The sequence below is a fragment of the Malaya genurostris genome, chromosome 2 (genome assembly GCF_030247185.1).
Source record: "Malaya genurostris strain Urasoe2022 chromosome 2, Malgen_1.1, whole genome shotgun sequence".
Lineage (NCBI taxonomy): Eukaryota > Metazoa > Arthropoda > Insecta > Diptera > Culicidae > Malaya > Malaya genurostris.
The window spans coordinates 324,750,844-324,775,753 of record NC_080571.1 but is presented as its reverse complement, the minus strand read 5'-3'; the positions used below and the strand labels follow the sequence as shown (position 1 = coordinate 324,775,753).

Genomic DNA, 24,910 nt, shown 5'->3' with positions numbered 1-24,910 from the left:
GCCAGGGTATTTGTTTGACTGAATCAAGTTAGATATTAAGTAGAGCGTTTTAGCATTTGTGATAGCAAAATTTCATACCGAAACCTCTTTTTAGGCACTCGATTTCATAAGGATATGTATTTCTTTTTGCTATGCAATCTCTGTGAAAACCGACTTTTCAACCTAGGACTGCAGTAGTCATATATCCAAACCGATATGAACCGATTTTCACAAACTTATGCCGTTTTTCATTGAAAAACACTGGTTGCGTGGATTACTCTGATTTTGCACTTTCGAGCAGAAATGCAATATTCTGAAGGTGTTTCATTGCTCATAAGTGCAAAACCAGAGTAATCCACGGCATCAGTGTTTTCCATTAGATTCAAAATTAAATCAAAATCTTACGGTCCCATGCATAGTTTCTGAATTTTATCTGGGTCAAACTTCCGGTTCGGCATGACAGGGTGATATGCACCAAATAGGTGAAAATAATGTCAGTAAGTTTTCTTGAAAATGGCTGAACCGATTTTTACCATCTTAGATTCAACTGAGATATGAGAAGAATATCCCGATTTTTATTCAAATCAATTTTTTTTTCTGGAGTAAAACTGACAAGTATTTTTCTTTCATAAGTAACCATGTGATGAGTAGCGAATTCTTTAAATTGGCTAATAAATTTCTCTAGCCAAGGTAGTCTAGGGTCGAATAAACTCATATCAGATTTCCATATCAAGAATCAAACTCAAATTAACAGGTCTGATAGGCCCATAAAAATATCCAAGTCCGACATCCGGTTCTAACATTACAAGGTGAAAAGTTTTCAAAATTTCAAATCGTCATAGCAAATCGTAAAATATCTTCTAAGTTGTGCTCGAAACTGTTCCGATTTTTAGGTCATGCCATACGAACTGTTTTTAGTTATACTGGACCCGTCATTTATTAGCCAACAGGTGTAGAAAGTTTTGGAAATTCTTTTAAACTGGGCTTGTTCATAGTTCATGTTTTCTGATGGTTTAATGATCCGAAATTGCAGTCTACGATTCCGGAAAATACAGAAATCGTGGTCAAAACATTTGAAAAGCAGCTCACTTCATTTTCTCAAATATGGTTGAATCGATTTTCACTAACTTCAATTAAAATATTTAAGTGTTCAAAACTGGTTCTACACGTTTTTTAATTTGTATTATTATGATTATTCTTTAAGTAATGTATAGGAGATGAGAAAAGCATTATTACACCACTAGGTGGATTGAAATAGGTTTTTCTTGCAAGTTTGGACAAATAAGAAAAATCTGAGCTTATATGCAAGTTTTTTACAAGTGTATTCTAAATTGGATTTGGAATGTATTTGACATGGATAAGATTTAAGTTAAGCGTTATAAGTGATGACTTTTCAGTTATATTATATACATGATTTGGTTATTCCTTTTAGGATACTATTTTGTAATTTTGGTTGTACGAAAACCTGTTATCCTTTTTTTATTGCACATGGTCGGAAGGAAACAAACTTACAAACTAAATTAGGGGCTTTTTATAAACCACGTAAACTCATTGGGGATGGGGAGATTTCATAAAAGTTTACGTTCGTCTACAATGAGGGCGGGGAGGGGGGTTGTTTATCTGTCATTTCAATTTCGAAATTCAAATTGCTTGAATATCTTCAAAAACTGAGAATTTATGATTCAAGATAGCGAGATTATAATTACTGGAAAACAGAAAATGTGGAACAATTTCTCTTTTCTCCCCAAAAGCTTTCTAAATTTTTAATTCTTCAAATTTATTCTATGTTATTATTTTGGACTTTACGATTAGACTCTACTAAGAAATCATGCAGGTTGCGTCATCTGAACCGGGTCAAGAGAATAGAAAAATCTTGTTTTATATGAAAAGTTTTACTAAAATCTACGAGGGGACGGGATAAATAATTTCGGACACATACGGTAAGGAACTAAACTCCAAAGAAGGAACAAATTCAAAAACGGCGAAATCGTTGAATTTTTCTAAATCTGCCTGATATCCTAGAACGTTTCCAAGAACGAGAAACTGTTGCTGACTATCCTGCTCATGGAAAAACGGAAGTGACGTCGGAAACTGTTTAAAAAAAGCCATGCTACGTGCCTTTTCGAAAAAAGCAATTTTTAGGCGTGGGTTCGAGTGATGTATGTCTGGTTGGGAAACAGTACCGATTTCATTCAACGAAATGTCTAACATCAGGTAATAGTGTATGTTTAGCGGTCATTTGGGTGCCTGGATCTTTTCACGGACTATTCGCACGCAATGAAAATCAACAATCGAAGACATATGAAGTTGGCCGAGAAGATATTTGAAACAGGAATTGAGTCCTTCACAATCCCAATGACCCAAGGCGCCGAAGCCTCCTCTGTTGCACCTGGAAGGTGGAAACTGACATCACCATCTTTTGTTTGCCCTCCAAATATACCGACGCGAGCTCCATCGAACATATTTAGGCTCTCATGAAAAGCAAACTTGCAGAAATGCCTGATAACAATTGGAAGAAGATTTCTCAGCAAATTCGGATGATTTAGTGTTATCCTGCCACCGACTACGCAGAAAGTCTCGTCGAAAGGACGCTTCAAAGGCCATTCGTAATGGACACAGTCTACTTAATAATAACGACTGAGCTTTTCCAGTATTTTGCACTGTAAAGAATAACTTTTAAAAAAAATCTTCTTTTCTTCGCAATACTCGAAATGATCCTTTCTTGTGAAACAGAATTTAGTTTAGAGGATTCCATAAATACTTGCTTTAAATGCCGGAATGTGTTACTAAAGTTTATGTGCATCGTAAAAGCTTAAGAAGAACGATTCTTCTTTGTGTTTGTATACTGGATTGCAAAAACTTAATATCAGAAATAATGTTAAACTAACTGGCATAAAATGTAAATACTTGCTCAGTTACCTATTAAGTGTCTTCCACAGCAAATTTTATGCTGAACTTCACACGAATCTATATACAATCGTAGACTGAAAATGATTCTTTATATTACCATTATCTAGATTCTAAAATACGCAAACACAGAAAATCAGAGAATTTCACTTCACAGAGAATTAGACTGGACTATATTATTATTCAAATTTTTCATTTCCATAAACATCAACTATTTCTACAATTTTGCTACAGTCGATAAGTTAAGCGCGAAACCAACCTGGTTCGATTATCATCTCTTGAAGATATGCTTTTTCTGATCCATGAGACCATGAGTGACCACAGCGTCAAAGCCTCAACTGTGGGTACAAAAAAACGCGAAAATAAGCACCGATCTACGGCTCACATCTGAATCACTAATTATCTTAGTAAACATCGGACCGAATATTGATCTTTGATGTCGTTCTGAGATCGTTACTCTAGATTTCAGCAACCTATTCCAGATTATTTTATGGTTCTGTTGTCTGTTTGATGAAAATTAAAAATGGTAATCTGAATGGCATGTCGAAATATTATACCTGGCAAGATTTTAAATTTTAATTCGACAGCTTTTCAAGGCCAAATTTCGTAGCTTTATGCTCTCTATTATTTTCAGTTTAGTGTTTCGCTGCACCACCCATATACAGGGTGATTTTTTAAGAGCTTGAGAACTTTTTTAAACAATAAAACGCATAAAATTTGCAAAATCTCATCGGTTCTTTATTTTAAACGTTAGATTGGTACATGACATTTACTTTTTGAAGATAATTTCATTTAAATGTTGACCGCGGCTGCGTCTTAGGTGGTCCATTCGGAAAGTCCAATTTTGGGCAACTTTTTCGAGCATTTCGGCCGGAATAGCCCGAATTTCTTCGGAAATGTTGTCTTCCAAAGCTGGAATAGTTACTGGCTTATTTCTGTAGACTTTAGACTTGACGTAGCCCCACAAAAAATAGTCTAAAGGCGTCAAATCGCATGATCTTGGTGGCCAACTTACCGGTCCATTTCTTGAGATGAATTGTTCTCCGAAGTTTTCCCTCAAAATGGCCATAGAATCGCGAGCTGTGTGGCATGTAGCGCCATCTTGTTGAAACCACATGTCAACCAAGTTCAGTTCTTCCATTTTTGGCAACAAAAAGTTTGTTAGCATCGAACGATAGCGATCGCCATTCACTGTAACGTTGCGTCCAACAGCATCTTTGAAAAAATACGGTCCAATGATTCCACCAGCGTACAAACCACACCAAACAGTGCATTTTTCGGGATGCATGGGCAGTTCTTGAACGGCTTCTGGTTGCTCTTCACTCCAAATGCGGCAATTTTGCTTATTTACGTAGCCATTCAACCATCGCTCATCGCTGAACAAAATTTGTCGATAAAAAAGCGGATTTTCCGAATGGACCACCTAAGACGCAGCCGCGGTCAACATTTAAATGAAATTATCTTCAAAAAGTAAATGTCATGTACCAATCTAACGTTTAAAATAAAGAACCGATGAGATTTTGCAAATTTTATGCGTTTTATTGTTTAAAAAAGTTCTCAAGCTCTTAAAAAATCACCCTGTACTACGGAATGATGAATATACAGTATTTTATTCCAACAATGCACCATAAGTCCAAATTTAAACGAGTTACAATTGCGTCAGCAAGCGAATGCTTTTGAAAGTTCCTTCCGCGTGTTTGCTTCTGTGTGGTACACCGGCATTTTTTATATTTAAAATACTTCCTACCCAAACGTACGTATATAGACTAACGCCAAAGCGGGAATGTCGTACGAAATTGGCGTAGAATGGGAATGTAGCAACTTTATTGGAATTTTACCTTCGTTAGTTTCACCTGTTTGCTGGTAAGCTCCCACTTACCTCGACTGTCGTGACATGGACCACCGTCGAGTGCTACCAATTCTTCCCAATGGAAATTGACTGTAATCAAATTGCTGTTCAAATTCAAAGCAGAAAATCTGAAGAACAACAACAATCTTCGACAGAACTACAACAATCTGTCGGATAGAATCTATGAGCCTCCTCTGCGAATTCACACGTTTACTTGTTTGAATATGGATGAAATTGTGTGCTGCGTGTATTCGATAAGCCACCGATTCTACCGAAGCCGACGCGACGATGCGATGGTCCAATGGCGCAAGGTGTGATATTGATGACGGCAGTAATGGCGATGATGTCGGAAAACGCCTACCCGCCGTTGGTTGGTTGGTTTGCTAGGTCGATTTGCATTCACGTACGATTTACAAACGAAATCCAGACTATTATTAGCAAGGGGCCCCAAGATCTTCAGAACGGCACGAAAGGAGTTTTCTATTGCAGCTTGATCGAATGCCGCGAATAGTAAACGAGATTCTTTCAATTATATGCGTTTTAAAGTCCAATAAATAAAATTAAATGACTGTTTTCCTACGCTGAAGGCGGAATTTAATAAGTTGGTATTCAACGTGGGATTCGATAACTAACTAATTCATAACCGTTTTTGTCCAAACTGTCCGGTGGTTTGCCGAGTCTATGCATCTAGAAAATGACATTTATTTCTTTTGGATGCCAGGATTGTGATTTAGGTAAGCAATTATAGGGTGATCTGCTGTTAACAAACAATATTTTTAGTTTAGTTTTTCATGACATTTCGTCACGTTGTATTTGAAAACTTACTAACATTCAACCGCGCTGAACTACAACGAAACTGGCATCTGTTTCGCACTGGCGTCTTTTAATATGGAACAGTGGAAATGCTAATGCTTTATAATCTGAATAACAATATTATTAATTTTCAATTATAATTTGAGACCTATGGAAAACAAATTGTATAATACATTAAAATGCGGATATACATTCCAATTGTCCACAATTTGGTTTTGGTTTTGTTTTTTTATTATAAAGGTTTTAACCTTGAGGTCATTCGCTTCTTCGAACCAGAAAAACTTTCTGACCCGGAGTAGGGAATCGAACCTAGGTGGGCTGCGTGAAAGACATCGACTTACCCATCACGCTATACCCGTTCCGTCAAACCGTTTTCAGTCGAGACGTCAAAAAATATGATGCATAATACTTCATCACATCGCTTCAGTCTTTGATGAAGCGTACAGCAAGTTGCAAAGGACAAAATTCAAATTGGTTAGTATCCCTTACAGTTTTTGCGGAGCTGTTATAATTAGCCATTTTTTCGTTACATCTAATTCTACTCACGAACCCGATTGGCGGACATTAAGGTAAAAACTTTTCACATAACGTTTGTTTTTTTTTACTTCTCTCTTTTTCGACTATAGTATTAATCATGTGGTCGTTCGCCACTCGAGTTAGTTAAACTTTTTAAGCATATGTTCGCACGGTTTTGGAACGGTAATTAAGTGGGTTGTTTAAAAAACGACCGACTTGCTCTTCGTTATGCTTTCGCCCCCAAGAAAATGGTAGATTTGTTGATTCAGCAATCGTATTATTTCGTCGAATTAATTCCTTAGAGCCGTTTGAAATTAGTTCATGTGTTGATTGGTAATTTGATAAACAATGTAGATATGAATCTCTAAGTAGCTAGAGCTCAATTCAACAGTTTATAGTGTAATCTTTAAATAACAATTCTGTATAAAATGTTCAAAACGACAAATGTAACAGTGAGAAATTCTCTTTGTTTAATTTCTCTTTCGACTATTACGGTACTCTTAGCAATCCTTCTCTCCAATTATTTTCCGATAATAATAACTAAAGCTATAATCTTTTAATCTGCACGGAAGAAATTACCAAAAAGAAACAAGAGTATTTAGTAATAATCGAAAGAGAAAGTAAACAAAGAGAATCTCTAATTGTTACATTCGTCGTTTTGACGTTTTATACAGAATTGTCTGTTTCTGAAATTTCAAATTTTACGGCTAGAAGAGTGTGAAAATTTTTCTGGTTTTATCTTCTCTTGTTTTTCCACTTGTAATTTATTTCGATAGTATCTTATGTCCATCAAATCTGCGGATTTTGCTCTAAACTAAATCCACAACAACTTTACAATGAAATTAAAATAGTATTATACTTCTGATAAAATCAGTATGAACAGTATGAGATGTTCGATGATTGGATATCCGCGTTCTTGAAAATTTTCAAATATTCTTTTCATACGAAAAAACTACAAGGATCAGTCCCATGGAGTTGTTCGAGCCATTGATGTGGAACAGGGCAACCAAAATTTCGAATGATCTACAATCAAACAGTTCAATCAATCGTCACACTTTTGAATCCGCAATTGCACGAGAGTCTGCTTAGATTGATCTTGATTAGGAACCAACACCGAACATTGTTTGTCTTGATTTGTATTGAAAGTGAAACGAAATGAAAGTCGACGAAATTACACCAATATCCCAAATGTATGCAATTATATCTTTGTACATACTTGCGATACGGATTTCGATATTTAAGCTTCTCTTCGTCAAGCTTGTGTTCAAGTTTTGTATGCAAGCAGTTATTTTTATAGAGTTAAGTTTCTCTACCATTACTACCATTCTGCGATTTAGGTTGAAGCGATAAATTTTTTTCTCATTATCAATCGAGTTCATCTTATATAAATAATAAATTAATCTTAAGCACTCAAAATTCACCCTAGGGTGGTTGTCAATTTCTCAGACGAAACGACATAACATGGAATTTCATTCGAGCTTGCATGACACAAGATCAGAGCATTCCAATTAAAGCTTCAAATCGTTTTATGGCACTTTTTGTCTTGCTGTCTAGCAAAAACATACCTCTGGCATGCTACACGTAGGACTGAAACGTTAGCTATAATTTCGCTTCTATTTATAGATTACCGTGCTTCCAACAGCTTCGCTTTTGCATCGATTGACCAATCAGAGCGCTTACTCCTTCAAAACCGTCGTCTATGGCAGGGAAATCCGGTATGCCGGAGATTTTTAGCAGACAAAATAGGACACTACTCGCTACTAATCAAAATGTCAATCATTTATAATTGAAATACCTGGCTTGATACATTCAAATCGAATCTTAGAAATATTTCCAATCAAATAATGAAATAATAATAATAATTGATACAAAATATACTGAGCTGTAAGTGTTTAAAACCTGACCACATTTCTACGTGTTTTTTTCCTTGAGTTTCTGATTATATTTTTTGATGTGGAACACATCTTTATTTTCTATATAGTGCACCCCTATATAGAAAATAAAGATGTGTTCCACATCAAAAATATAAATCATAGTTTTGGTTTTTGGTCTAGAATTTACTTTACTAAACTGACTTGGATGTCGTTTCGAAAATTCTACAAAGCGGAAGTATAACGAAAATAATCCAATTTGACAGAGGAAACGGCTGCTCGGCCACCAATGGATATTGATCTAGTGTCGGAAGCGGTTCTCAACTAGCTAAGAATAACACTACGGTCAACCTGTTCCGATGATATAACTCGACCAAACAGGTAAGTCGTGTGGCATCCGGCGGTATTATTTCAACCAAGAATTGATACACTGGTTTCCTGTTCCATGCCGTAAAAGGCCACTAAAACGGGAGATCGAAAGTCAAGGTGTATTTTCGTGCCGATGACTGAATGACTGCAAGAGTCTAAAAAAGCAGTCTTAAAAGGCATATTTGTGGGCTTGCCCTGGCGAAGCTTAAAACTCCGTGTCACAGTTAGACTGACTAATTGAAGGCATAGACAGAAATTATGTATATTTTTCAGCATATTTGCCGTATAACCGGTCTTCGTATAACGATGATTTCATATTCTTCATATTGTATGAGTTGGCCATTGGCCATCAATAGTAAATTCAGCTACTAGCACACCTTGCAAACTTGCGCTCAGACTACAACATTTTTACCGGATTTGAATCTGAAAATGGTGAAATGTCTATTGCATCTTTCCAAACATCATTGCAGAATTCTGTTCAGAGTTATAACTGGACATTGCAAACTCAACCATCACATGGCTACTATTTAGCGTGCTGAGTATTATTCGTGTGCTTTGTATGAATGCGATTACGGTACTTCATAGCATCTGATATGTGACTGTCCCGCATTGACGAAACTACGTATCCGGGTTTTTGGTTCCCCATACATGGTTGAGTCTGTGTATGGTGAGCTAAAATTGAAGGATATTTTATCGTTTCTCACCCAAAGTGGTAAGGAGCTATAGTCAGAAGGGTTCATCGTTCTTCCTGGAATGAATAAATCCTTTCTGTATTGACCTTAATAGGTTTTAACAGATTGTATGGCATCCCTTATGCTCATACGCTTTTGTAAAACCTCTAAATTTTCTCGGGGGTTGGAGGTTTTAGTGAATGTGCATTTTGGCACCTGCACAGCGTTCAGCATCCTTTCGTGGATGCGGAACGATTTTTTTTTTTGTTTTGTGCTGTTTTACTTCACATTTCAATTCCATGTTCCTTTCATCCTTCCCTTCGCATCATTTTCCTGAGAAGGCACGGCGAGGTACAAATCAAATAACTGTACTGTACTGACTTATGTGTCGTTTCTAAATTCTACAAAGCGAAAGTGTAACGAAAATAGTCCAAGTTATAGGGAAAACTTTCAATTATCATCGAATAAAGACATCCATGAACTGATAATGAATTTCTTCAATTGACATGAAATAGGTCGACTACCATATGAACTTAGTGACAGTTAGATTTGTTAGTGGAAATCACAGCGTATAGTAATGGTAATATTAAAACATATCTTTTCCATACATACACTAGTATTGAACTGATTCGCACTATGCGCAGTCCAAAAGTGACGATTTGTAAGTGAACGGTGGACCGAAAACTAGATAGACTTGCGATCAGAAGAAACCAACAGTTTTTGTTATGTTTCGATCGCGCCACACAAGACTCAATTGTTCCTTAGATAGCTGATTATTTCTTACTTGCGAATTTATTCAGTAGTTGCACTTCATAATTCAATTTAGTAGATAACCAACAGCAAATAAATTTCAAACAAAAAGGCTAACCATTCACTGTTTACAATTGTACTCCTGGAATACAATTGATTTTCTAATCAAAGCTACGATCCATTTCATTGATGCAGTGGTTTTAACCTTTTTTTTTATATATATAAAAAATAGGTATAGAATTCGCTCAAACTTTCGAAAATTTTTCCGAGGCCCGGAGGGCCGAATGTCATATACCAATCGATTCAGCTCGACGAACTGAGCAAATGTCTGTGTGTGTGTGTGTGTGTGTGTGTGTGTGTGTGTGTGTGTGTGTGTGTGTGTGTGTGTGTGTGTCTGTATGTGTGTTGTCAACTAAGAGGTCGAGATCTCAGAGATGGCTGGACCGATTTTGATCAAACTAGTCGCAAATGAAAGGTCTCCCCGTCACCCAAAACGCTATTGAATGGTTTTGAGATCGGATGTTTACTTTTTGAGTTATACGAAGTTTTATGTCAAAATTTTCAGTTTTTTGACAGTATCTGTCACAATTGACCTTGAAAACAGAATATGTTTTCAGACTTAGATTCCGCACGGTAATACCTATTCAACAAGCCATAGATTGTTAAAATCCGTCCATTTTTAACGGAGATTTCGAAATTTTTGTGTAAACGACTTTTTTCCCTATTCCAACAGTAGGAGTTTTGAGCGCCGTATGACAAAGAAATGCTTGGGAGCAACGGAAAACACGATTTTTTATACTGTTACATACAATTGTTTCTAAGTACCAAAAAGACTGTGTACAGCATCCTTTTTCATGACATTTAGCCTCGGACCGATTTTAGCACGGCTCGTTTTTGGCAACATAAACGTTCGAATATGACATATGTAAACCAGATGATGGCAAAATTATATTGTTTAAATTATATTGTTTTAACTACTTACAGCAATAAATGCTGGAAGAACATAACATCCATATACCATTCGAATCAGTTCGTCGAGATCAGCAAATGCGTGTGTGACAAATAATTTTACTCAATTTTCTCGGAAAATTTCTTTTATACAACTTCAGATTCATACGAAAAGTCGTATGCTCCCAAACAAAGTTCCTGAAATATGTTTGGTTCCGACCTCTGGTTCCGGAACTACAGGATGATATGGGAAACGAAATCAAAATTGTGTCTTCTCGTAAATGACTGACCCGATCTAAGATTCAAATGAAATCTAAGACTCATCTAAGATTCAAATGAAAAGATTCAAGATTTTATAAAACATTTTGCTCTTCAGTCAGATCCAACTTCCGGTTTCGGGGATACAGGGTGATTGGTATAAAAATGTCTATTCCACATAAATTAATCAGGTTTATCGTGCTAGCAGATTTGGATAGTCGTTAAAAAAATTAACTTTTTTCAGTTTTAGTGTTATTCAGTTTTCGATTCAGAAGGCACCTAAAAATTTAATTCGTGCTATGATTTCTCAAAGATGTCTTCACTGATTTTCATATATTTCGAAACTGCTACTCAGGTGAATTTATCTGACTTCGGCCATACCGATTTTAGAATTCCGGTTCCAGTATAAAATCGTTTCTCAAAGCTCAATCGTTTTCTCAAAAAAGCCTGATCCAATTTCAGAAACAAAAATTCAAATTAAAATAAATGTATATACAAAATAATTAATTTTATACATACATACAAAAATTAATTAATTTTATCCAATTATGACTTCCGATTTTTAATTACATGATGATGAATTTTTAAAATTCAAACCGATATAGAAGATGACAATCCCGAAAAGCTTCAAAGTTGGACTCAAAACTGTTGTAATTTATTCGTCATATGGCCATACGAATCGGTTTGGGTTATGCTGGTTCCTGAATACCGGCTCTGGAAGTACCTTAAATTACCGTAAACTCTAAAGATGAACTTACATATCATGGCATATTTAATCGATTATCACACTTTTAGATTCAAATTCGACCCGATTTGCAGTTTCGACATTACAGAGAAATGAGTGATTAAAAGATCAAATTGTCGCTTAAAACGACGGTCATTAAAATAATGTCATGAAAACTTAAACACCAAAAATATTCATGCAAAAAACACATGCGGATTGATAAAAAAAGGTATCATCTCACTGCTAAGTGGATTAAACACGTTTTTTCTTATACTTCTTACAGAACCAGAACTGTGCTACATCCACTACATGGAATGAAAAATCCGGTCCTCTCACAGAAAAGAGTTGGATAGTTTCGAACCGTGTATGTTTTTGTTGAGAAGCCTTTAGATGGCCCAATATCAAATTTTACGACAATCTATCCACTAGTGTTTGAATAATAGCTGATCGTGTCAGACGAGTTCTAGTCTTCATCAAGCTATGGAAAAAGACGTACCAGCGCATTCATGCATAAAAGTAACTTGGTGAAATTGAATGATTTGCGGTACGAGTTGGTCTACCATCCCCCGCATTCACTAGATTTGGCCCTCAGCTACTATTATCTATTCCCAACCAGAAAAGGTTTCTCCAGGGAAAGAAATTTTCATTGAATGCTGAGGTCAATGCAAAATCGAAAACCTATTTTGAAGGCCTTGACAATTTTTTTTTCAAAGGGCATCAAAATGTTGGAGTGTAGTTTTTTACAGTACAGAATCGACTTCTTCTTTGTTATGCCCGGGACTTCTCATTCCATGTAGTACTTTAACAAATACAAAATTTCATATATATCTGCTAGATTTTTTAAACAGCGCACTCCATTACTCTTCACTAGTATGAGGATCATGCAACTATCACACTGAAATTTGTACATGTTTATATATTTGCAAATGATAAACGATGTGATAATCGCAACGGAAACTTGTCGGTTACGCAACATACCTGAGGAAAACGATTTTAGTTGTATAGAATGCTGAACGTAACTCGATTAATAGTGCTTCCCCGAAACATGTCACGTAGAGTCTCCGTTAGTTTCCGTATGTTGAAGTTCATTTCAGCTGCTCTGTCCCAGTGTTGGAAACTTGGTTACTTCCTCATTAAAGATTCCAAAATACAATCATTTATACCGTTTCAATCGTGACTGAGTCCGGAAGTAAGCGACTATCGCCAGCAGCGTTTCATTCGAAGCGTTCAGAAAGTTGAAAGTCATTTAGATGAAATGTTAGTTCTTTAATCAATTGTTGACTCTTCGTTTCAAAGCATACGTGATCCGTTGTCAGCATGAGTTGCACTTATAAATATCATGATAGGTTTACGCTCTGCAATAGAAACAGCAAAGATTCCCAATTTTTTATAACAAAAATTAGCATAAAAAATAATTTAATTATTTCAAAAACAAATAACACCCACAAACTCGAGATAATCATGCAATTAACCTCCGATTCCTGACCAAGCCAGCATGCAAATGTGCTGTCAGTTCGAACCCGTCAATCGAAATTCAAGTTAAGTCATCACCAACTGCTGGCTGGTTGGCTGGTGCGGATAAATACTTTGGAAGACAGTTGGTGACGGGCGGATAGTCTAGCAAACTTCCGAAGTTTGCTCGCATACCACACGCACAGCACAGACTCGGAACAGTGCGAAGCTTTTATCTATTCAATACGTTAGGGGCGTTGTGACATCGCCTTTATCTAGTAGGTGTCGAAAGAGAAAAATGTATCCCAAGGTCATCTCGATGAAAGACGAAATCTCGAAACAAACAACTTCATTTTCGCTTGCCTAGTTTGGTTGTTAGAACGAGTTTTATGATAGCTAATTAGCGTACCAAGGCGAGGTGAGAATGTCATTGTAATCATGTTTGCGTTTTCCACCTACTTGGCCAATTCATTAGTATTCTTCGCAGATGGTAGTCTTTTCAGCTAAACGGAAAATCGGATCTACTTATGACAATCTACCGAGCTCAGAGGTATGATGCTCTGTTTGGACTATTTAATGAAAACGGGGAATATGCGATATCTGGCATCGATCAAACTTCTACATTGTAGGTCATTGAAATGATCAGCTGGTATATTGAATTTCTCTGAAGCAACTGTCTAATGCGGTCCTGATGATCCAGTGTTGCCATTAGTCTACATTGTATTATCAGACAAAGCGGACAAACATCGTGTTTGGGTGTAGTTGTTGATACTGGACTTAGACCAGATCAATTATCAGTGGGCTGTGAGGTTGTTGAGTTCGTTCATCGGCGAAGTAGTGGACAGCACAGCTGTTATGACGAACTATCGTGAAAATACGTGTAAGTTGATGATCTCGATGTTGTAATAATACGAGTAGGTTTCTAATTAGTATTTCAGGGTTTTAACCTACTCTGCTTCAACAACGAAGGCTTCTATTATACCGATTTGTTCCGACAAAATTTGCTACCTTTTTGTGTCACCAAGTGCTTCTACAGTTTGTTGCATATTTCAGCTGCCGCCCATCTATTCACCGCAATCCTTTGAAAAAGTGCAACAAAAAGGGTAAAAGCAGCTGGTATGGCTATGCATCTTATTCATACTTACGTATACCCAGTACCGAAGTGAAACTTGGAACGAATGATATCCGCATATTTATATGCGCTCCGCAGCATCAACGGGAAACAATTCGAAAGGAAAACGCCCCGGAGCCTAGAAAGATGTTTGTTTAGTTGGCGTAGTGTGTACCATGTAGCACAGCAAGTATTAAAACAGCCACTATAAAAGATGCAAGCGTTTCTCGTGCTCAGCAGGATTTAACCGAGTTAGTCTTTTTTTTGCTAGCTCGAAGACTCCATGCAACAGCATAGTCTTTTTCGTTCCGTATAGTTTACAATTTTTCACCCAACTTTTATGAATGTTATTAGGATGATGATCCTGATCATTCTACACGAAAAGGCCTTCGTTTATGAAAAATATCGCTAAACGTAGTTTAATGTTCACCTCTGTCTGCTGTGATTTGTGTATTTTCGATAACTTTGTTCAATGTAGCGACTTCAATTTGATTATTTGATATCTTTCCAATGTCGATGTCTCTCACGCAGCCTACCTGGGCACGATTTCCAATCCCACCCATTGGCACAGAAAACTTTTCTGATCATCATGCCGCATTTTCTATAGTAAGTAGATTGTCCAAAGGTCATTCCAAGGATGATGGAGAAGAGTGCTGCACAGTGTTCTCGTTTGGCCCCAATTATTCGATTTGTTGTTGTATTTCACATACTGACGATGAAAAAATAAAAAAAAGACGGAAGGGTGTTGTCAGAGACATAACTGGATGACGTGAACAAGAATAAATCTGACATGCTTTTTCCACACATCCGATTATCGATAACCGCACGTATTAGTTGATTGACTGTGTGAATTTTGCAAACTTTCACTGCATCACACAACGAGAGCAAAAAATTACGGGGTTGTGTAGGGGACAACACCGATTGAATAAAAAATGCAATGTTTGAATTCATTCAACAATTTATTTTTAGCCATCTAGGATTTCTAAATTTAAGCTAAGGATGACATTAATTTCAATAACTTTGACGAGTAAGTCAAAGTCTCGGAAATTTTAATTGTATAGCGATTTGAAAGAATATCCTCAATCCGAATTTAGGAATTCAAAACTATAAAGTTTTGATATCCACTCTCCAAGCGAGGACAAAAAGTGCCTATAATTTCTTCAATAGTCGTGTGTCGTGGTACAATATTATTCACTTGTATACTGGTATGATATGCACTTCACAAAATAGATATTTTCAGTGAACAACTTACAAACCAGTTGTAATTCCATATAAAAAGATGTTGTTTGAATATTATTTAGTTATTTTATAAAATAATTCATATTTAAAATCAGTTAGGTGCAGTAATTCCATCATGCCAAAGGTTTTGATCTGTAACAATAAACCGTTTCACAATAGGCGAGAAAATCAGTTATAAGAGCATATTGGTTATAACTTACTAGCGAACAAAAAATGTAAAGCCACTACACTCAACCACTGAAAATATTCCGATTTTCTGTATGTCGGTTTTGCACGATACGCTTTGTGCGATGATTCGTTCAATTCATGCGATTGAAATTTTGCGCACCTTACTTTGCTACTGAATTTCGCCTTAATGTTTGATCACACCAAACATTTAAGAAAGCTTAAATTTAGAGTTTTTTTGTGGTTATCTAATACTACTAAAATTTTTATCATTATTTGCTGACCATATTTCCCATGATATGGAGAAAAAATTATGTTGCTGCGTTAAATACAACAAAAGATATTTCCACTCAGTTCGTGCTCGAATCTCATCCGACACAGTCAAAAAATGCTTACGGTCGAGATGAAAGAAACAAAGACAATACAATGTATTGAACAATAGAGTGTACGAAATGAGCAAATACGATTTAATAAATCCTGAAACTTGGCCTACAATACTAAATTCAATTTGTATTGATTTCAAGTGCTGCAAAGTTAGACCAGCAGCAATTGAAATTGAAATCTTGCTTAAGGAACGAATGCATCTAAACGTTAATGATGTAAGTAAGATTCAAATCAATAAGGCGTCTAACTCTGTGTACATTATGTTCAAACGTGAAAGAGATGCAATTGCATTCGCTTCGGTTAAAAATGAGATGCACAGTGTTGATCATGACAATGTTAAATATAAAATCCCTGTGTACATGGTAGACAATGCCATAGAAGTACGAGTGCATGACCTTCCCCCGCAGACCAGCGATCAGTTCGTTCGGGAAAATATGTTGCAGTACGGTGAAGTTCTTTCCATCGAAAGGGAAGTATGACGGCATCCGGAATGGCGTGCGACTGGTACGTATGCAACTAGGTAAGGCAATTCCATCTTACATCATTTGTGGTCAAGGTGGGATACATCCGTGTAAAACGCTGATTACCTTTAACAATCAGCTGATTACATGTCAGTTTTGTGAACAACCTGCACACTACGGCAAACCTTGCACCGAAACTTCGAAAAGGATAAGACAAAAGGCAAGGTCTACCGTTCAACAACGAAAACTAGTGAGCGCAGTACTCCTGTTTCACCATCAAACCAATCAGCAACTGCAATCAATGTACAACAGGCACATCTACAACAACTAGCAACGAGCCCAAGACTGCGAATTACAAGAAAAATTAAGAGAAAGCGGAAACCAACAGCAATAGCACCGATGCGGCAATGGATGACGAGACGAGACACGAACAAAGTGTCCCTCAATCGTCGTAGGATAGAAATGGAAGCTTTTCTCCCCCTAGAAAAAGGGTGACAACGAGATCCAATAATAAAAAAAATGTGTTATCTAACAAAAATATAGCTCAAACGGCTACGTAAAGCATTTTTATTTAAAAAAAAACAAGAGATATCCGCAATAAAGTTCTGCCCCAGTGGAATATCTAAGGGGGGCGAAGGGGGCACCCGGCCCGGGCTCAACGTTTTTAGGGGGCGGCAAACCAATCCTTGGGACCTTTTTTTTGCTCGTCCAATTTATCTTTCCGGAGATGGAGTTCAGCATTTTTTTTATCACTAAACCAACGATGGGGGCGGCAAATCTTATTTTGCCCCGGGTGCCAAAATTTCTCGGTACGCCACTGTTTTTCTCATTCTTGTATAGGGTAAATTTTAGAAAAGGCCCCATAGAAATGTAAGTCGTATTCACGACAAAAAACGTACGTCTTACGAAATCTTGTAGTTTGTCCAATTAATCGATTACTGTCATTCAGAATTACCGGAAGGAATTAAATCCCGTTTTACCCAAAATCATCTTCTTACAGAAATTTTCAGTAAAAAATGTTGCACTGATAAGTATTTCGACAGATTGCGGTTGAACAAAAGTGTTTTACGTTTCGTATAAACCCCATTAAGCCCATTGTACTGTATCGTCCGCTGAATATAAATTCCAGTTACAAATTCGACGTAAACGAGGACTGAAAGCGAATGACAAATGCTCTTTGTTTATTTTCTATTTCGATCATTTATTCAAATGTTCGCTGCCTATTTAGTACTAATAGAAAAATGAAAAACATTGGATGTCATTATAATACACGAATCTTTAGGAAGAAATGTTCACGTCAAATTCACAGGTCGTTTTTGACATATGAACAAAAATACTAAATATTTCATAATGAACGGCTGAATGTAAAAAATCGACTAAGTTGAACTTATTTTGAAAAAACCCGTTTCAGTATTTATGAATGCAAAAACAGGATAAAACATAGAGAGCAAAAATCGGACAGGCAGTTTTCAATGTGAAGCCGGGGAAAAAATATTTGTTTGGTAAGAATCAACTAAGTTTCTGTCCGGATTTTGCATTCAAAGTTTTTTTGTCCGATTCTTATAAAAAGATAAAGATTATTAACTATTTTGCATTGCAGCTTCGGATCCGGTTTTCGCTCTCAATTGTTTTATCCGGTCTTTACATTGAAAACTTTCGGGTTTTCCAACCTTAATTGAATTATAATTAATAATTATAATAATCTGAATTATAATTAATAATTTTAATAATTTCGTTTTCTATTTCGATCGAAATGATGTTATGAAGCTTCAAAATCCCATTGTATAATCAATCGTATTATTAGATACATACAGTGCTGTGGTTTTATTTATTGCGAATATTGATGTCATGCGTATTGTGAAACTGAATTTTAAATCGAACAGACGATATATTTATTCATGCAAATTTTGTTGAAGGTCATCACCGGATTAATAACGTGTTTTTTTTACTTGTTTCGTGTTTTTCGCAGATCAAGCTAAAAAAGATTCTCGGCCTGACAGTATGCAGCAACGCAGGATTGGATGTTTCGTCAACAACAGGTGTCTTGGCGTATCCTGCTGGGTAAGTCTCTTGTTTGGAATATTAATTTATTTATTTTTGCAATTTTTATTTCAAATTTACAATTCAGAAATTGGTGCGCGTTGGACAGCATTTAGTTTTGCATCACTAATTATAATTCAAAGTTAGCGAGACAGTAATTTTCGATGAAGGCATCTGCAAGCGAAACTGATCAACTTTCTTCACCGAAATGGTAGTCTGCTAGTCCATGCCTCGCTAGCGTAACATACCTTCAAAGTCACGAAAGTACGGTAATTTGAGACATGCCCGTTTCTCACTTAAGCATTCTCAGCAAGTTATTATTGAGTGAAAGCTTTTATAGTCGGTTTCGATCTTTTCCATTACGGCAGTTAATATTGCCCCAAACAAACCGTCAAGGTAAAACAGAACCTTCAAGTACAACGTGCCTTGACTTGAAAATTACAGATCCGGCAGAAACGATACTGCCTCCTCTCGGTCGGACACTTCACCAGTTTGCTTACAATTTTACCGATGTCCATTCGGCCAGCCGGAGAAACTATTCGACGGCCGACTCGCTGCCGTCATTAAAATGCAAGATGAGCATATGTAACGTGAGGTTGTTAGAGTCCACGAGAAGTAGTAAAAAAATCACACTTGAGAAAAACGGAGCCATGCAAATCGATTGTGTAGGAACGGGTGCGAATTCAGGTTACGAGCTTTGCTCTACAGCCAAAACGAACCCATTAAACGCCAATAGTCGTTGAGCGGAGATGGACGTTGGGAATAGCTAATTTAGGTTTTCAACAAACTACTCAAATGATATATGTGCGAATCCCATTGGCCACACGAACGTAGGATAGACTCTTTGAAGTACCCCCAAGCTGTAAGATAAATGGTTCGCAATGCATCAGCAGCCTCGTTGTGTTAGATCATAACTTTTTGTGCGGGGTCTCCAAACGAAACCGCTATGATCAATTGCCGAAACTTTTCGTTAGGCCAGTATCTGAACGAGGGAGTCTAGTTTCCTTTCAATTACAATTGGTCACGAGTTAGTTGGATAATTCACATCATGCTTTTTTGTTTATGTAACATATACGGACGTTTCGGAGCTGCATGTAAGACTGAAAAAACACGTTTTACAACAATACCTTTAATGACTAAGGGACTAACATTAATATTTTTTTTTTGTTTCAATTATAGAGGTTTTAACACCTTAAGGTCATTCACCTCTTCGGACCAGAAAATCTTTCTGATCCTATGTGCGGGGTTGGGAATCGAACCCAGGTGGGCTGCGTGATAGGCATCGACTATCCCATCACGCTATACCCGTCCCCCCTAACATTAATATTTCGGTGTGTTTTCGAATCATCAGTTGGTTCAATGGAGCAACATTAACAAAAGCCCCAGACTACGATGGCCTTAAACGAATAGTTGAAATATAAATAAATAATTCAATGTAATGTTAATATTCCTGCCGGAGGAAAACCTCTTGGCAGAACATGAAAGAATTGGTTGTGTAGAATTTTTGTTATCAATATCCTGTTTTTGACAAAGCATACGTATTTTCGATCGGTTGAGAAGAACATAACTACTCTGAGTACCATTCGTTGAATAACGTTGTAATACTTTGTCTTCTATGAACAACCAACAAAAAATGAGCCCATCATATTGCCCAGATATAGCACTTTAATTTTCTATCTGTACCGACCACTGATACATGAGTTTGCTGAACATCGCCACACTTCATACGAAGTATTGAAAAATTCGCATCGATTCATGGATTAACTTGGCTTGAATAGAGATCAGGAAATACTCTGAAAAATGGACAGAGTACTAAAAACGATAGACAATACTTTGAATGAAATTTGGTATAACAATTTTCTGCAATAAAACCATGATTGCGAAAGAAAAAACCTTGGAACTTACTTGTAGAATTGAGAATTATGATAACAACTATCATTCCTATAAAATGTATGAAACGACATTCTGTGCTTATTCTCTGAAAGCACGGCACGGTTTACAATGTTAGCTCATCAATTTGGAAGCACCGTAATAACACACTAAACAACTGATAATTATGTAACTTTTTGTCGCACTCAAATTAAACAAGCACACCAGCGCACTATGGGACAAACGCGAAAATTCATTTTCATTTTGACGTGTAAGCGTTTTAATTTAGTATGGTCATTGGAAGAATGGGTAGAGTTTGTTCTTGAGCATCTGATGCTATTAATCTATGCTTTCGCAAGCAACTTGTGATTTAATATTAACTCATGCTACTCATTACCATAAATAATTTAAAAAAATGGATTCGAAAAACTTTTGGCTTCTAGGCTTCGAGCATCGATGAGCGAAATTTAGGACATATGTTTACGGCTATGGCTATGATCTAGCGCGACATATCAGTCTCGCTATTAAACTGGTCGAGTTTAAAGGATAAAATTTGGTTGCAGTATAACCCAGTATAACGATAAATTCTGTTGGTGGTAAGCCTTTTTGAAAGTTATTTACGGAGAAACCTTACATATGGTGTCGGTATCAGTGTTGCGAAATAAAAAATTTGGAAAAACGCGACTGAAATTTTTCGTACGTAATCACTTCAGACAAAATAATCATCGATCAGAAAACTCACTGAAAAAAAGTTCACTACGGATTCTATAAAAAATCGCGATTCTCATTGAAACTGATCTCACATGGTAAAAAATCAGTTGTAAAAATTCACTAGCGAACTATCTAACTATGATATTTAAGGAAAAAGTTCGAACATTGAACATATCTGATATGATTCTAGAATAGAAGATTTTTGGGAAATGTATTTTCATAGCCATTATATCCCGTTACGCAGAAGTAACAGGTTATCTCTACGTCAAATCAAACGCTGCGCCTGCTATGTGTTCGAGATATGCTAAAAGATGAGCTACTTTTATTAACAAAATCCGTGGGATGAATCTAAATAGTGCAATATGATCAACCAGCTGGAAATTAAATAGCCTTTGGTCGCTCTAATCAATATTTGGAATGTAGTTAAAAATATTGTTGTTATTATTTCTCAGTTGCGAAATTATTCAATAGAGATTTTATTATAGATGAAAATATAATGAATATAATAAAATGAATCACTTCGGTGTCGAAAATAAGCGTAGGGAAAATTCAGCATCGAAATATCATCAGAGACTCTTCTACCTTTCGATGATCTCTTTAGTAACTTTTCTGATGGTGAAAATTCGTCGTCAATTTTCACTGATATAAAAAATCACTTGTAAACTTCGATATTCAATTTTTTTGTATCCTTGTTTCATGAAATTTTCATTCGGAAGTGATTTTTTCAGTCACTGAGTTTTTTTGAAAATGCTAATTTTTTCACGAGTGATAATTAAATTAATTTTTTCTGATCATGATTTTCCCAACACTGGTCAGCATCAGTATTGAATTAGATCTTTTTTAAGAAGTTCAGCAGAATGGCGATTTTTTAACTAGCTGAAGAAATCAAGGCTGCCTTGCGTTCACAAAAAGCCAGTTGAGGTATTATTTGGACTATATTATTAAAAATTTTAAATTGCCATTAAACAAGAATCGTGACAGTTTGAATCGTATTCACGTCATTAAGGTTATGTTATTTATTTTGTCGAGATTCTAAAATTACACAGTTCGAAAAAATCTTGTTATTTTACATGATATAACATGCTCATAAATGGAGTGTCGTATTTCACACAGATTTATATTTAACAACATGTAAAATTGTGTGATTTGGAAATTACATGTCTTGAAATCGAATGAAATAGATAACAAAAGATCGATAGCAACAGGGCGATTTTAACCAAGAACCATCAGATCACAAAGCACGTCAGTTAATCGAATGAGCCACTGAAGCACATATCTTAAATTCATAATTTGTTCTGTGTATTATTCATATCGGACACTAGTGGACAATGTTAATAAAGACCAGCAGTTTGCTACCGCTACCAGACGACTTCTTCGTGGAGTTGTTTTGTGTGAGAGTAACTTAAAAAAGACACAAATTCACCTAAAGAATTAGTTTTGATCTGGTGTTAGAGTCAGCGAAATTTGTTCCAAACCTGTAAATCGTACTGAACTACTATTTTCAAGAACAGAATGGCGACTCTACCAATGAGATGACTATTGGTATAATAGCCCTATCTAAAATTAGCTTAAAAATAAAATATATTGTTAACGATTCTAACAATGTGAACAAAGACCAAGTTCAGTCCTTTCTATAATTTTAAACCTGCCAGTAATATAAAAGACTTTTAATTTATTTGTGAATTGAAAATGTTTCGGGCTTGGAACACGAATACAAATCCATTGCCGGTACCATGATTAGGAAATCATGAAACATTACTTCTCATGAGATCATGCTTGTTACTGATAATTTTGTGAACAAATCCCATAAATATTTTCATGATTTTAATCATTTTGCTCATAATATCATTAATCATAGGTGTGATGTCATGAGAATACACGTTTCATGATTTTCATTATTTCTTAATCATGGTACCGACAATGGATTTTTATCCGTGAACGCTTAAACTTTTTTTTTAAATAACTATTTATTGGAATATGAGTTAAAATTAAATTATTAAGATTTAAATTGGGTGTTCAGCCACAAGTGGTGACTTTTCAGCCCTATTATATATATGATTTGGTTGTTACCATGAGGACATCATTTGCTTCCTCAATTCTGAGATTATTGTGTAGGGAAAATTCTAAACCTACTTGTATTGTGTAATGGGGAAAAGGAACTTATATACTAACTTACTAACTAATACAGAGAGCGAATCGATTCAATTGAAGATTGCATCGATTTTTGTCGGAATTTGCTTATAATATTATGTGACATTACATCTAATGGTTCTATATTTGTGAGTCTGTGTAACTCATTTGTACTAAACCAGGGAGGACGCTTCAAAATCATTTTCAGAATTTTATTCTGAATCCTTTGAAGCGTTTTCTTCCTGGTGGAACAACAACTTGACCAAGTTGGTACTGCATAAAGCATGGCTGATCTGAAAATTTGTTTATAAATTAACAATTTGATTTTTAGACAGAGCTTAGAATTTCTGTTTATAAGAGGATATAAACATTCAATATATTTATTACACTTTGCCTGGATTCCTTCAATGTGAGAACGATAAAACTTGTCAATTCGAAAATCAACTTAAAGTTGTATAGATATGCCATCTTAAATAATTGAAAGCAAAAAATATTTCGACTATCTACCCATAGTGCTTCTGCGGGTGTCGTGCATCAATGCGTAGTTTTGCGCAAATATGAACGGCACGATGTCACCGGGAAACGGGAAGATAAATAAAATCGTCATTTTGGAAGTGTAAACCGCGAAATTTACATAAACTTTTATCGTCACACCAAGACCGTGCGGAGATGCGTGGTGCTTATTTTGCCATTGTTGTGGTAATTATTTGGACTGTTGACGGTCATTTAAAGGCGGTGTGGAGGCGGAATGCCACTTCATCGGAGGTAATCCAACCGAGCTGTGTTGAAACGAGTCTGCGTTAACGCATTATCTGTCGGATGCAGGGTAACAGGGTGAATAAAACAGATTATTTTCAAAAAATAAATTGATACTTTCGTTTTAACTCGGATTTGGTGAAAAAACTCTTTTCTCTTTTCTCTTGGATAGATGTTTTATGTTTCAATTACATAATCAAATTTCCATATGCTCCAAAATGAAAGAAATCTGCGAAAGATACTATGAATCGGTTGTAAAATCGTTCGAATCAGAAAGGAACTTCTGGTATTAGAATTTAGTGCTAAGATAATGTTATGCTGATTTTGTTAAACTTATGTACTTATTATTCCCAGAAAAAAATATTATTTGCTAAGTGACATTGTGGGTTATTATGGTCTGATGACCTAAAGTCTGTTTGTTCTTGCGAATATATTCACACTCACATTTGGATGCTTTAATTTTTTTTCTGAATTTTGATATCTGGGTTGGAATTTTAGCAAACATATTGGATGGTACATATTCATTGCGACCTTATCAGAATCTTTGCTTATTAGATATCGAAGACGTTGCAAGGACAAGTAAAACGATTACATAATTTTCATGAATTATTTTCGCAGATTGGCGTCGTCATAATGTCGTTTCCAACCTAACTGCTGTCAAATCGTTTCGAACCTGGTTTTATGTCAGGTTTGCTAATGACGTTTTCGTTTTTAATTTGCACTACACCGGTGCAGTGCTACACTGAGGCATGAATAAACGAACAAAAATTACGAAAACATAAACAGTAACCATTGACTACAATAAACGATTCCATTGCACAGAGCTACACCAAACTTTTGATGAGTGCTACACCAGTGGTATCGGCGCAGAAAAACTGTAGCACTGATGTAGTACAATTGGTAAAAACGAACGGTTTAGGTGCAGCTTTCGCTACAC

General features: G+C 36.1%; 1 protein-coding gene across 10 annotated transcripts in view; it reads left to right on the top strand.

Annotated features, from left to right (window-relative positions):
- LOC131431397 (uncharacterized) overlaps positions 1–24,910 on the top strand; it is a 232,589-nt gene that overhangs the window by 182,166 nt on the left and 25,513 nt on the right. For all 10 annotated transcript variants that reach the window (XM_058597080.1, XM_058597086.1, XM_058597087.1 and 7 more), the window contains one exon: positions 18,437–18,528. In XM_058597080.1, the coding sequence (XP_058453063.1) occupies positions 18,437–18,528 (92 nt within the window). The remainder of the gene's footprint in view (positions 1–18,436; positions 18,529–24,910) is intronic.